This window comes from Lutzomyia longipalpis, chromosome 2 (genome assembly GCF_024334085.1).
Source record: "Lutzomyia longipalpis isolate SR_M1_2022 chromosome 2, ASM2433408v1".
NCBI lineage: Eukaryota > Metazoa > Arthropoda > Insecta > Diptera > Psychodidae > Lutzomyia > Lutzomyia longipalpis.
Window position 1 is genome coordinate 31,435,112 of NC_074708.1, and position 12,740 is coordinate 31,447,851.

General features: G+C 39.0%; 1 protein-coding gene across 1 annotated transcript in view; it reads left to right on the plus strand.

Annotated features, from left to right (window-relative positions):
* Positions 1 to 1,074: 1,074 nt before the first annotated feature.
* LOC129790157 (histone acetyltransferase KAT7) overlaps positions 1,075 to 12,740 on the plus strand; it is a 63,427-nt gene continuing 51,761 nt past the window's right edge. Inside the window, exons 1-4 of the mRNA XM_055827510.1 lie at positions 1,075 to 1,253; positions 1,326 to 2,931; positions 4,357 to 4,661; positions 4,724 to 4,897. Of these exons, the coding sequence (XP_055683485.1) occupies positions 1,236 to 1,253; positions 1,326 to 2,931; positions 4,357 to 4,661; positions 4,724 to 4,897 (2,103 nt within the window). The 5' untranslated portion in view covers positions 1,075 to 1,235. The remainder of the gene's footprint in view (positions 1,254 to 1,325; positions 2,932 to 4,356; positions 4,662 to 4,723; positions 4,898 to 12,740) is intronic.

Consider the following 12,740-nt stretch of genomic DNA (forward strand, 5'->3'; position numbering starts at 1 on the left):
ATTTTCTCGTTTCAACATAACCTAATTTTTATTCTGGTGCCCGAAAAAAGTGAGAATTATGGAATTAATTAGCAAAGAAAAGCTTCCAGAAGTTTCCCTTTAAGCTATAAAATAATGTTCTAGCTGAAAATTCAAATGGAAATTTAATTTTAAGTGTTTTGTAACTGAAAATCTTCATTGCATAAAACTTTAGGTGAGTTAGGTTATATATTTTGCGAAAAGAAAATTTTCCTCTTACATAACCTCAATTTTTGTGATAAAAAAATACTACATAATAATAATAGCAAAAAAGAAACCCGTCTGAGAGATTTTCATTGAAATTATCCCATAAAGCTGACTTTTTTTCCCACGTAAATATAAAAGTACGGTTATGTTAAAATCAGAAAAAAATGACAAATATGTCCAAAAAATTCTCTTCACCAATATCATACCATTTAAACTATTCCTCTGACTGTTCTGTGAGCTAGAATTTGATGTTCAACATACAACAGTTAGTGAAATCTTAAAGAAAGATTTTTGAAATTTAAATTGTATTTTAATTTGAATATATTATTCTTTTTTTTATTTGTTTTGTTTTCGATTATTTTATATTAAAGGAATATTTGTGTTTCACTTAAGTGAGTATTCTTCTCAAATAAATATTTTCTGATAACGTGCGAAGAACATAAGCACACTATGGTCCCACCGGGTAACATTTCTGGACGCCAGTGACTAATTGTTACATGTCGCGTAAAAAACCTTTGGGAAGTATTTTACCCGTCGTCAGTGTGTTAAAGCGACTCGCCCGAAGATTATGAACCATACAGAAAAAAAGGGGAGATTTCTGGTTATGCCGTGACAAGATCTCTTCAAACGTAGGTACGTAAAATCTTTTCATTTATCCATTCAATCATCTTAAATTCCAAGCTCCTGAAAAAAATACAAAAAAAAAATTTTTCATCACAATTCAAAAACATCTCAAATGCAATAGCTGTGACTTGGTCATCGCTATAGCGATCAAAGTAGGGGAAATATAGAAAACATGGAAAACATCGCAATCATCTGCGTCGAATCATGCCGAAGTTTGCCGAACATGTCCGAATTTGTGTTGGCTTTTGCAAAACTAAAAGAATTTTCTGGTGGTTTGTTTATTTCATCTTTTCTGCATTTTCCCGGAAAATCTCTTTGCCCAAAAGTATTTCAGTGTTGAGGATGGAAGCATAAGTCTGGAATCGGTGTGATTTGCTGCTTGGAAAATGTCTTCGAGGAAGAAGGTGAGGCCCCAATGAAAATGTAAACAAACCCAATTTTCATCAATTTTTGCCTATTTTTGTGATTTTTTGCAGTCCACAACAAGTACTGAGTCCTCTGGATCTAGTTCAGAGTCCTCCACAACAAGTGAGGGCAGTTCCAGTGGTTCCGATTCAGGTTCAACAAGTTCCGATGATTCCGACACATCCAGCTCCCAGCGGAGTAGGGCTTCTGAGTCCGGCTCAGCACAGCCGCCAGAGCCCCCAAAGAATGAGACAAAGGGGAGCCAGGCAACAAAAGTAGCGCCCCGTCGACGAAGTTCTGAGGTTATTAAGGCACAGCATCAGAGCAAGTCGGAGGAAAAGCCTCCTGCAAATCGTTCAAGGGATCGCCTGGTGTCTGCCAGTGCTACAAAGGTGATGCAGCAGAAGGTGGCAAAGAATGCTATGTACTCAAGTGATGACGATGCTTCACCGCCGAAAATTCCGCCTCCGGGAAAGAAAGCCGGAGGGCAAGATGCGAGCAAGAAGAGACCTCTGCCGCAGTCAAATCGCCCTAAAAATGTTCCAAGCAGCGTTTCCGGAGCTGTTCCACCTAGTACTGGTGGGAAAGCACCTCCGTCTGTCCTGAAGCAGCATCAGCAGTCAATGGGAACCCTCTCGAAGGTTGTAACTGGGAGTAAATCCATCGTTGGAGGTGTCAAATCTACCGCACAAGCACCCAAAACTGCACCTGAGAAGCACACAGGGCAGTCGTCAAAGGTCAAGAAGAAGAGTATCTTCTCTCCGGATAATTCATCAGACAGTGAAGATGCTGCGGCGGGAAAGAATTCCCGCCAACCTGCAAAGAGCAAACAAGTTGCAAAGCCAGCACCGCAGAAGGTTGGCAAAGCTCCAATAACTCCGGCAAAAACCACCCGGAAGATGTCGAGTAAGAGTTCAGCTGAATCATCGGCAACGAGCACCACCACAACGGATGATTCGAGTGAAAGTGACAGCGAGACGGCCAGCAGTGAGGATTCCAGTCCACCAGCGAAGAAAATGGCTGTGAAGAAGACGGCACCGAAGGGTACAGGGAGTGTCAAGCCTCCCGAGGAGCCTGGGAAGAATCACGTGAATACGGATTCAGAGCCAGAACCCACGAGTAAGCCCACAGTGGCCAGGAAGCTGACAAGATCTTCGAGTACGCGGAAATCGAAGCATCTCACGGGGAAGGCTCCATCAGACACAGATTCTGAGGTGGATGAGACAAAGAGGCAGTCATCGAAGAGCCCCGTGAAGAAGGCTCCTGTTGTGTCGAGCAAGGGAAAAGCAAAGAACACCACAAAGCGTCAGGATACGGCCAAAGTGAACAGCAACACAACTCCACCGGCACAAATTGAACGGAAGTGTCCCTTTGAGGGATGTGACTCTTCCGGACACCTCGGGGGACAGTATGAGAAGCATTTTACAATTGAGGCATGTCCACTGTATCACAATATGACCCCTGCGGAAGCTAAACTTGCCTTCGTGGAGAGGAGGAAGCGCGATGAGGAGCGCCGGAAGGCAATGGCAGCGTATGATCCCACCAAGAAAGTCCCAACAGCTGAGCAAAAGGCTTACCTGCAGAAGATCCGGGAGAGCAGGGCTAAGCATAAGAGTGTACCCATGGGAAATTCTCATCCACCTCTTGGGGACAAGAAGAAGGAACCGAATCTCACAGGTTTGATTTTCATTTCGATTTTCTTTATAAAATTATCTTTACTTTGATCTTTGAAAGCAGAAGAGTTCTTTTGGTAAATTATTGTTTAAAAATGTACTGGTAAGCTGACCAAGCTTACGGGAGCTGTGTTTCTTTCAGTGTACCAATTTTGTGAGAGCAAACTAGAACGCGAATTAATTTAAATACGCGCAAAGTCGGGAAAAGTTGAAAAGTCATACCCTAAGAAATGTTTGGAAGGCCATATCTCGAGAACGGATCCATAGATTTTCATAAATTTTTTTTTGTTTGAAAGGTCTTGAAGTCAGCTATAACATATCGAAAAATGAAAAAAAAAATTATGTCGCCATTTTCGAAAAATTCGAGTTCGAAATTTTCGAAAACTTTGTTTTTGACTTTAGCGCCTCTTGCGGACATTTTTCGAAGTTGCAATGTTCTAGACATTTGTGGGGTTTCTCGAAACCTTTCATTTGCGCTTGAGTTGATCAAGATCGGACTTGTAGAACCCGAGATATGACATGCCAACTTTGGAAGACTATATCTCGAGAACGGATCCATAGATTTTCTTCATTTTTGGCATGGAGCTAGATAATATGGTCAGCTATAACATATCAAAAAATAAAAAAAAATTTATGTCGCCGTTTTCGAGATATTCATCGAAAACTAATCGAAAATTTTGTTTTTGATTTTTGGCCCCCTAGCGGTCACTTTTGAAACTTCGGATGTTTTAGAGAGTTGTAGGGTTTGTTGAGAGCTTTCATTTGAGCCCGGGTTGATCAAAATCGGTCAAGCCGTTCTCGAGTTATGGCCGATTTTCGATGAAAATTTGTGACGGCCATATTGGCTAAAAGGCTTGACCGATTTTCAAAAATGAGGTATCGTTGGAAAGGTATTGATGGCCCCTACAACATATAAAAATTTCAGACCTCTACCTATTACAGGGGCTGAGATATAGCGAAAACAAAATTTTGAGGTTATTCAAAATGGCGGACGAAGGGGTGGGGGGGTGGATTTGACTTCATAATCGTATGTCTTCCACCCGATATATGAACTTTGCCGTTGACCGCAAATCTCTATCTATTACCGTTCTCTTGTAATTTAGCGAAAGGTTCCGGCCGACCGGAAGGCCGGACGGCCGGACGGACGGACCGATTTTTGGCGCATACGTTTTTTGGAATGTGGGGACCCTAATTCGTGCTCATCCCAAGTTTGAGCCCGATCTGACGACTTTCGATTTTGCTCGGTACACAAAAGCTGTGTCTGAAAGAAACACAGCTAAAATATAAATTTTATTGCAAGAAATTGTTCATAATTTACGTACAGAGATGTTCAAAATATCTGTCTCTGAAATTTTAACAAAATTTTTGGAATTTTCATACAAAACCTGAAGCAATTTTTCAGTCTTAAGAAATCTTTCTCTTTATCCAGGAATCGTCTCAGATTACGATCTCCAGCTCTTCCGCGATGCTCAAGCGCTTGCAGCTGAAAATATTGAGAATGAACTGAAAGCCCTGCCAGCCAGCAAAGGTACCAAGTACATATCCATGGGCAAGTACAAGATGGACGTGTGGTACCAATCAAAGTATCCCGAAGATGCTGCAAGACTGCCCAAACTCTATCTCTGCGAATTTTGTTTGCGCTACCAAAAATCCGAAGTTGGCATGAAGAGACACGCCGCTAAATGCGTCTGGAGGCATCCACCTGGCGATGAAATCTACCGCAAAGGGAAGCTGGTGAGTGGATTTTCTTTATTTCTTCTTCTTCGCGTTCTGAAAGATTAAAAAAATCTTTGCAGGGTGTGTGGCAAGTGGATGGGCGGAAGAATAAAATCTATGCACAGAATCTGTGTCTCCTGGCAAAATTTTTCTTGGATTACAAAACTCTCTACTACGATGTTGAACCTTTCCTTTTCTACGTCATGACTCTTGCTGACTCTGAAGGATGTCACACCGTTGGATATTTTAGTAAGGTAAGAATATTATTTTTCTTTTTTTTATTATTTGATTTGGGAGATAATTTAATTTAAAATGAAGAATTTTTGATGTCAGATGTTGAGATATTTAAAAAGGGGCAAACAGATAGAAAAATTAAGAACACAAAAACACTAAAACCGCTAACAACAGAATATTTATTAATGATAAAGAAAATTCGAAAATCTTGAATATTTCGTGATTTTTAACGGAATAACGATTAAACGTATACTTTGTCCAAAAATAGGGGAGTATGATCTGAATGCGACCCACTAAAATAAATAAAGTAATTAATAATCTTTAATCTCAAAGTAAGAACTAAAGTAATTTTTAACAAATAAACGCTTTTTAGGGAAAGATAGTCAAAATTGAACCTTTTGTAATGAATTAACCTATTTTTTTTTATTACAAAAAAAAAACATTTAATCTTTTTTATAAAATATACAAAATGTGAAAAAATGTAACGAATCGGTCAAAACTCGAAACATTTTTCCTACAATTATGTTTCAAAGCTGTCAAATCAAATAGTTCTCTTCACAAAGAAGAATTTCAGCAAAAAATTCAGAAACAGCTAAAAATTGTTTTGTAAGTTAAATTACGTCGATTTCACTTGACCAGAAACTTTCTTTGCCCTAACCAAGGGAATTATCCGCTAATTTCCGAAGATCTGAAAATATAACTTCAAAATGAACGTCTTTTGCTAAAAACCGAACAACTCAAAACCGAAAAAGACCCAAAATCGTATTTAGGACTTTTTGGTTTAAAGGTAAGTCTTTTTTTTGGGTACAATTTTACTACTTTTTCGGTTTGAATTTAGTCCTTTTTGAGGTTTTAATGTTTTTTTTTAAATTTTGTTTTTCAGTCTGTGTTGTTTTGGTACTGATAACCAAATATTTATTGGCTTGAATTTAGTTGTTTTTGGGTTGAATTTACTATCTTTCGGTTTGGTTTAAGTCTTTTTATGCTTGAATTTGATATTTTAAAGCTTAGAGTTATACATATATTTTTTTGGCAAATCATCCGAATATTTCCGAAGATCCGAATAATTTCGTCTAGATAAACCACCTTAACTTAGAAATCCTAATTTTCATGTTCTTTTCACTGTGATATAGCTATAAATCTTTTCCCTTTCTGATAGTTTCTCAATTTAATTTCTTTAATTTTAATAACATCTAAAGTTTATCAAAATCGGTTAAGTAAAACCCGTAAAACCGAATATATAAAATCAAAAATCGAAAGAGGTTTAAAAAAAAGAGTTGAAAAATGTTTTTGTTAACGGAAAATACTAATTTTCCATTAAGCAATTCGAGAAAACTGCTTCCAAGTTGGGTACTATTCAAGCTACTTAAGAACAAATTAAAAACAAATGAAAGATGGGTCATATTTAGGCAATCTTCCCCTAATTCAAACAGTTTTTGTATTATTTGCTCTTATAAAGAAGAGGTGAATATTTTGTTTGAAAAAAATTCTGAATAGACCTCAAGGGCTAAAATGGCTGTTAAAGACGCGTCTCGATGACCATCTTCTACGTACAATACATATGAAAATTTAAATCCCCTTTCAGCTGTTTGTCTTTTTGGGAGAGTTGTCGTTTTTTTTTATTTACTTAACTTGAGATCCACAAAATGCTCTCAAGATTTAAATTACACCTGAACTGCAGTACATGTCACTTCAATGGCTATGTGCATAAAGAGAATGTTTAATAAAAAAAAACAGGGGAACCCTCCTGCATAAGGTGCACTTGGTACACTCCCCAAGATTTTAATCACATTTCCAAAGAGAAAAGCCCAAAAAGATTGCTCCTGCGGGGGAAGTGAACAAAAGTAAACCTCACATTGGGTATATACGAAATTGAATTATTCATGGCAAAAAGTGGGGGTGTGGGAGAGCACGAGAGTGTAGAGAAAAAAAAACACAAGTCGTACTGTGTGCTCATCAGAAATGATATCACGAGAATGGCAAATTATCTCCCTGTCTGGAGCTTAAATTTTTGTCTGGGGCGCACAGAACAAAAGGAGATTTCTCTCGAATGCCCCCACCCCCTCGTCAGCCCCTCCTCCCCCATACATTTCTATGGCGCGTTATACATGAATATGCATGTGGACTTATGGTGAAACACCCGCCCCCGGGGGCTTCTAGTGGCAAGTGGTGTGCCGAAGAGTGGAAATAAGGGCATTGTATGTTAAGCTAGAATTCCAATGCGATAATTAAGTGCCGAGGAAAGTGAGTTAATCTCTGTGTAATCGGTGAGTTGGACTAAATTGTGAGGAGCTTTACCGAAATCCAGGTGTGAATATACAGTGCATATATAGTGGGTGAAAAGAGCATTGCCCTCATAGAGCAAGCACACACGACTCACACACAGAGTATATTCAACCCCCTTCGCACCAATTCGCACGTGGGGAATATCGCACTCAATCATAATCTCATTGTTTTCATGATGAACATTCTGTGTGTACCATCCTCCCCACGTCCATGCTATTGTATCCATCTTTTTCGATTGCAATTCAATTGATTATGTGATGCACAGCACAGGGACATCGCGAAGGGACTCCCCAGTGGGGGTGGGATGCAATGATTGAGGGCGCGTGGACACGAAAGGTGGGCTTGATATGGTTCCCCTACCTACTACAACATTGGTTTTCATTGGGAAAATTGCAGGGGTTTACTACAATTACTCTCCACAATGAAACTACAAATCTTTCATTTTGAAACACTGAAAGGAATATTTTTTCCAAAAAGATGAAAGGGTAAAATACTAAAGTATCCCAATTAATTCGTTAGTAAAACATTGGTTTTTCCAATATTTATCCGGATTTCAAACCTAACATTTTTAGGGGAGACCGGGGTAAAAAAAGTCATTTTGGAATTTCTCCGAAGTTATTAATCGGAAAAATCGGAAAAAATTAGGGTGGAAAGTCCTATACACCTACAATTTTTGACAGTAATTTGGAGGTTATCCGATCAGTACTATAGGAGTTAAAAATGAAAATAGATTTTTGGCCCATTTCCCAAACTTTTGCGTATTGGGAAAAACGTGTTTTCCGAACTTTTCCTTCAGCAATTTTCCAATCTGATAATTTTTCTCACTAGCTGGATTAGTGCAGAAAACGTTGCCAAGGTGTATTTTTCACTAACTTTTAATGATTTTTCTGTACAATTATTTGAATCAAAACATACCCCTTGGGGTAGATCGTGTCAACCCATGTAAATCATATGGGAGTTCGAAATTTTTGACATATTTTCTATCCATTTGTTGCAAAATGGCGTGGAGAAAATCACAAAATTCTCTGTTTTAGTGGATAGAAAAGTGAAATTCCTTGTCGCGGATTAAAAGGTGAGAAGTTTAGCTATCAACGATGATACAGATTAACGACTGGATATGTTGTATGTAAGGAAATTCGGACGCAGTCTTCAGTTTTCAGGTGTTATTTATTTATCACATAACAACGTTTCGGCCAACGTTTTGGGCCTTCTTCAGGTTATTAGCAATGGTTTAAACACCTACGTTATAAATAAGAAAAAAGGAAGAAAAACAACACGGAACATGCTACAAGCGTACTACACGTAATCTCAAGGAGGAGCTCTCTGTCTGGTGGCACTATTGGGAATCCAGCTATCAACTACTATCAATCTCTCAGGTGGAAAATCTTTGGAAATGTCGGAAAATTTGACCGACTTTATTTAGCCAACTGGTGACTATATTTACCCGCCGCGTTTAAGAAAAGTCAGAAGCGGAAGGGTCAGGAAAAGCTCGAAAACTCATATTTCCCGTGGAGATAGAGAAAAGTGGTCTGAGACAAAGTTATAGACCAAGAAATTTCCTATGAAAATGACTTATCGAGGAAATTCTCTTGCCTTTGGGGAATCCTGCAGATAAGGATTTATGCAAAATGACTTTTTTTACCCCGGTCTCCCCTACCATTTACTGATTATTGAGGAAAATTGTTCTCCGTAAATTTTTTTCTTAGTGATTTTCCAATCTAACAATTTTTCTCACCAGGTGGGTTAATAGGAAACGTTGCCAATGCGTATTTTTCAGTTACTTTTAATGATTTTTTTGTACAATTATTTGAATCAAAACATGCCTATTGGGGTAAATATAGTCAACAATTTAAATTATATAGAACTTCGAAATTTTTGACATATCAGGTGAAAAATTCATGGAAATGTCGGAAAATTCTACCGACTTTTTTTACCCCACTGGTGACTATATTTACTCGCCGAGTTTAAAAAAAAAGTCAGAGCGGAGGGATTCAGGAAAAGCTCGAAAACTCATATTTTCCGTGGAGATAGGGAAAAGCGGTCTGAGATAAAATTGTAGACCAGGAAATTTCCTATGAGAATGAACTATCGAGGAAATTTTCTCGCCCTTGGGGAATCTTGCAGATACTTTTTTCACCCCGGTCTCCCCTACTTGTTCACCGTTAATGAAAAGCATAATTTATTCAATGTAAAAAAAAAGAATTTAATAAGGCTTGTACCATCAGAGCATCACTAAAAATGCCAGAATTTACCTGCAAACAAACTTCCTCAATTTTCCTTCCGGTTTTTCCTTTGAGACACATCCCTCTTTTCTCTCAGTGCATTTACAGGGAGGTTCTGGAGTGTAACTGAGAATTCAGGAATGAGGGTACATTGGGGGAGTTTGATAGTGAAGTATATTCGTATGGAATTGCTATGTGTGTGAGCAACTGGGGATATAGACGTGCTCACTGCAAAATTGCCTTCCTTTTACGTCGCCATCCTCGCCAAAAGCCCAAAGTGTGTGTGTTTTGTGTGTTGTCTGGCGTGGTGAGAATTTGTGGAGTTGCTTGCTCCTGCGGATGCTGGTCGTTGAACTTTCCCGTCCTAGTGACTCTCTCGCAGTCGGTCTCTGCTGCAGAAGCAGTCTAGTCGCGGTTAGAGCTGAATGGGGATGGGGTGGTATGTGGCGCACCCGACGAAGGGGTGCGCTCGCGTATTGGCTGCTGCAGAGGGTGATCTCTGTCGTCTCGCATTTTCTCTTTCTCTCTATCCACCTCCGCATCGTACATGGCGTACATTTTGGGGGGATTCGCTACACTTTGCTGGGGGGTGGGATGAGGTTGTCTCCCGGCTTATGTACTTCATACAGCAGAGGGCAATGTATTGGGGAATCCAAATGGGTGGGTTATGCAAGGCATGAGTGCGAGAAAGGAATATTGCCACAATCCCTAGCCCAACTCGAGGAATGGTGATGCTCCAAAATTTTTCCCAACCAAAACGGGAGGTTTTTTTTTGGGTGAAAACACCCCCAAAAGGTCATTCACCTCATGTCGCAACACATAGTTTTCTCTACCACATTTTTCCAGCCACTTTTCTCGCTGGAATTTTAAGTTGTTCACCATAGAAGAATGCCAATTGGACTGTACTCTTCCTGTTTCATCTGCCGGAAATGGCAAACAAGTCATCAGTATAATCCCAACAAAATTAATCTATGGCCATTGACTAAAATGAAATGGGTGCAAATAGTGCCTGAAAATACGAATGCCATTGTTCTTAAATCATTCATCATTCCATTGGGCATTGGAATGAAATTATACTTTTAATTGCTGTGGCATTAAGCTTTACAAACTGGCGTATTTCGTGCAATTAGTTCTCATTATCTGAAAACAGGGCCATTTACCTGTGGTCACTTCCAACTAAAATACCATTACAACGCATATTTTGCCCAAATGCGAGGAAGAGAGAGGGAGAAAAGGTGAATTTCAACTCAAAATAAATTATGCGGATACCCAGTTATTCAATATATATCGCCCTTGGTACATAAAAGGAAGGCAAATTGATTTCAGTTGGATGTAATTAGAATAAGTAATAAGGGTAGTAAATTTCGTATAAAACATTTGTATCCTTCTGGTAAAATCTGGCAAGTAGATTAATACCTCGGCAGCACGAGATTGAGCAAGTTGGTAAAGGTGTGAGGATGGGTATTTGGAATTCGCTGTATGCTCAAATATTCCAGGGAGGAATTTTAGTTGTAATACTTGTAATAAAAAGACTTTCAAACTTGCTTATTTATCGTGTTTTTTGTACCTGAAATTGAAGGATTTTTTAAACTATTAAAAAATAAAGTTACTAACAATTCAGCACTGGGATTGTTCCCAAAAGGAGTGAAATTCACTACTAAATCCGGCCTAGACAATCTTATGTTTTCTAAGGCCAGGCTTGAGTTGTTTTAGTTAGGCTTAGTTTTCTTAAATCAGGCTTTTCAGGAATTTTGGCTAGGCCTAAGATTTTAGGTCTAGCCTGAATTTTCTTGATCCAGGACCTATTTTTTCGAGCTAAGCTTAAGTTTTTTAAACTAGGCCTTTTAATGAAACAATTGTTTCTTAAAACATGTATTAGTTTTTAATGATACGGTCTGGCAAAAAAATGCATTCAGCCGTAATTCGATAATTCGGCATATCCTAAACTTTAAAACTTTAAGAGCCTAATCGTTAAAAATCTAAGCCTCGCTTAAAAAACTAAAATTTAGTTAAAAACCAGACTAGGCCAGACTTAGTGGTTATCAGTAAATTTCACTTATAAATTCTTCTAAAGGCTCCAACAGATGGACGAGAAATTCCTCGTGCGGTGCGGCGCGGCGAGGTTTTCGTGGCCCATCGTTGCTTCGGATTGGCCGAAAAACGTTCTCGCACGGTGCGGTGAGAGTGTGTGAGCCATCTCTCGCTTCTGATTGGCCGAAAACCTCGCCGCACCGCACCGCACGAGGAATTTCTCGTCCATCTGTTGGAGCCTTAAATCGTTTAAAATAATCCAAATTTTTACACAAAACTCTACCTTGGTCGAATGATGCACGAGATTAGCTCGCAATATGCCACATTATATTGATGGTAAAGAAGGTGGTTAAGTGTGTGACGCACCTTGACTTGCGAGATGTTAAAAATTCCATCAAACACGATCACAATTTGTACTGTCAAAGAGGTCTTTTGGGGTCAATCATCATTATAATCAGTCGAATAATATTGTTATTATATGCATTGGGTGATTATCCCCTTTTTTCCATATAAAAGCAATTACATGTCGCATTACAAGGGACCTGAGGGTGAAGATGATGCTCTCGTTTTCTTTTTTTTTTTGCACGATAATTTGCAGACATTAAAAACTCTTAGCATGTGCGCGCGTGGTCTGTGCGGGCAATTCCAAGATGGAAATTTAGTGTGGTTCAGGATTGCGGGCGATTTATTTTAATGGAGAAACCGGAGCCCAAAATGTGTAGGATATACATATATGTAGTGCTAAATTAGGGCTTCGTTTATGCATTTTTTTGAGGGGGGTATATATCAGCAAATTTATCATCTCTAATTGAATTTCTACGCACAGAAAATATTATATTTTTTATAGCCTCTGTTTTAAACCATGTTCGCTGGACTTTCGACGTTCTTTTTTTCCGTCTTTAGTGGTTCTTCCCAAATGCGTTAGGGAGTTTTGGGGCAGGCATTTGCCAGGCAGTTATACACACGAGTTCCTTTTGGAGCTGCTTCACAAGGAGAAGTTTAGCAGGTGTCAATCGTGTCGCCTTTTTTCTGCTATATATTATATGTTTTCTTCTGTCTCGAATGTGGTTCGTCTCTTGGTTGGCTCCTGGTTCTAACCCAGGTGGCGCATCCCTTCTGTTCATATATACATGTACGTTAATATCCCTCCAGCGTTTCCATATAGCCAGCCAAAAAGGAGTTCATTGAACGCTGAGCTGGAAGTGTGGAGATGAAGATATATGGTGAATATGCGTTTCTATGTGATCTTCAATTGTTGATTTGTATAGGGATGGTAGGCGAGACCGCATATGTAGATTCAATGTGAATACCATCAACAATCATC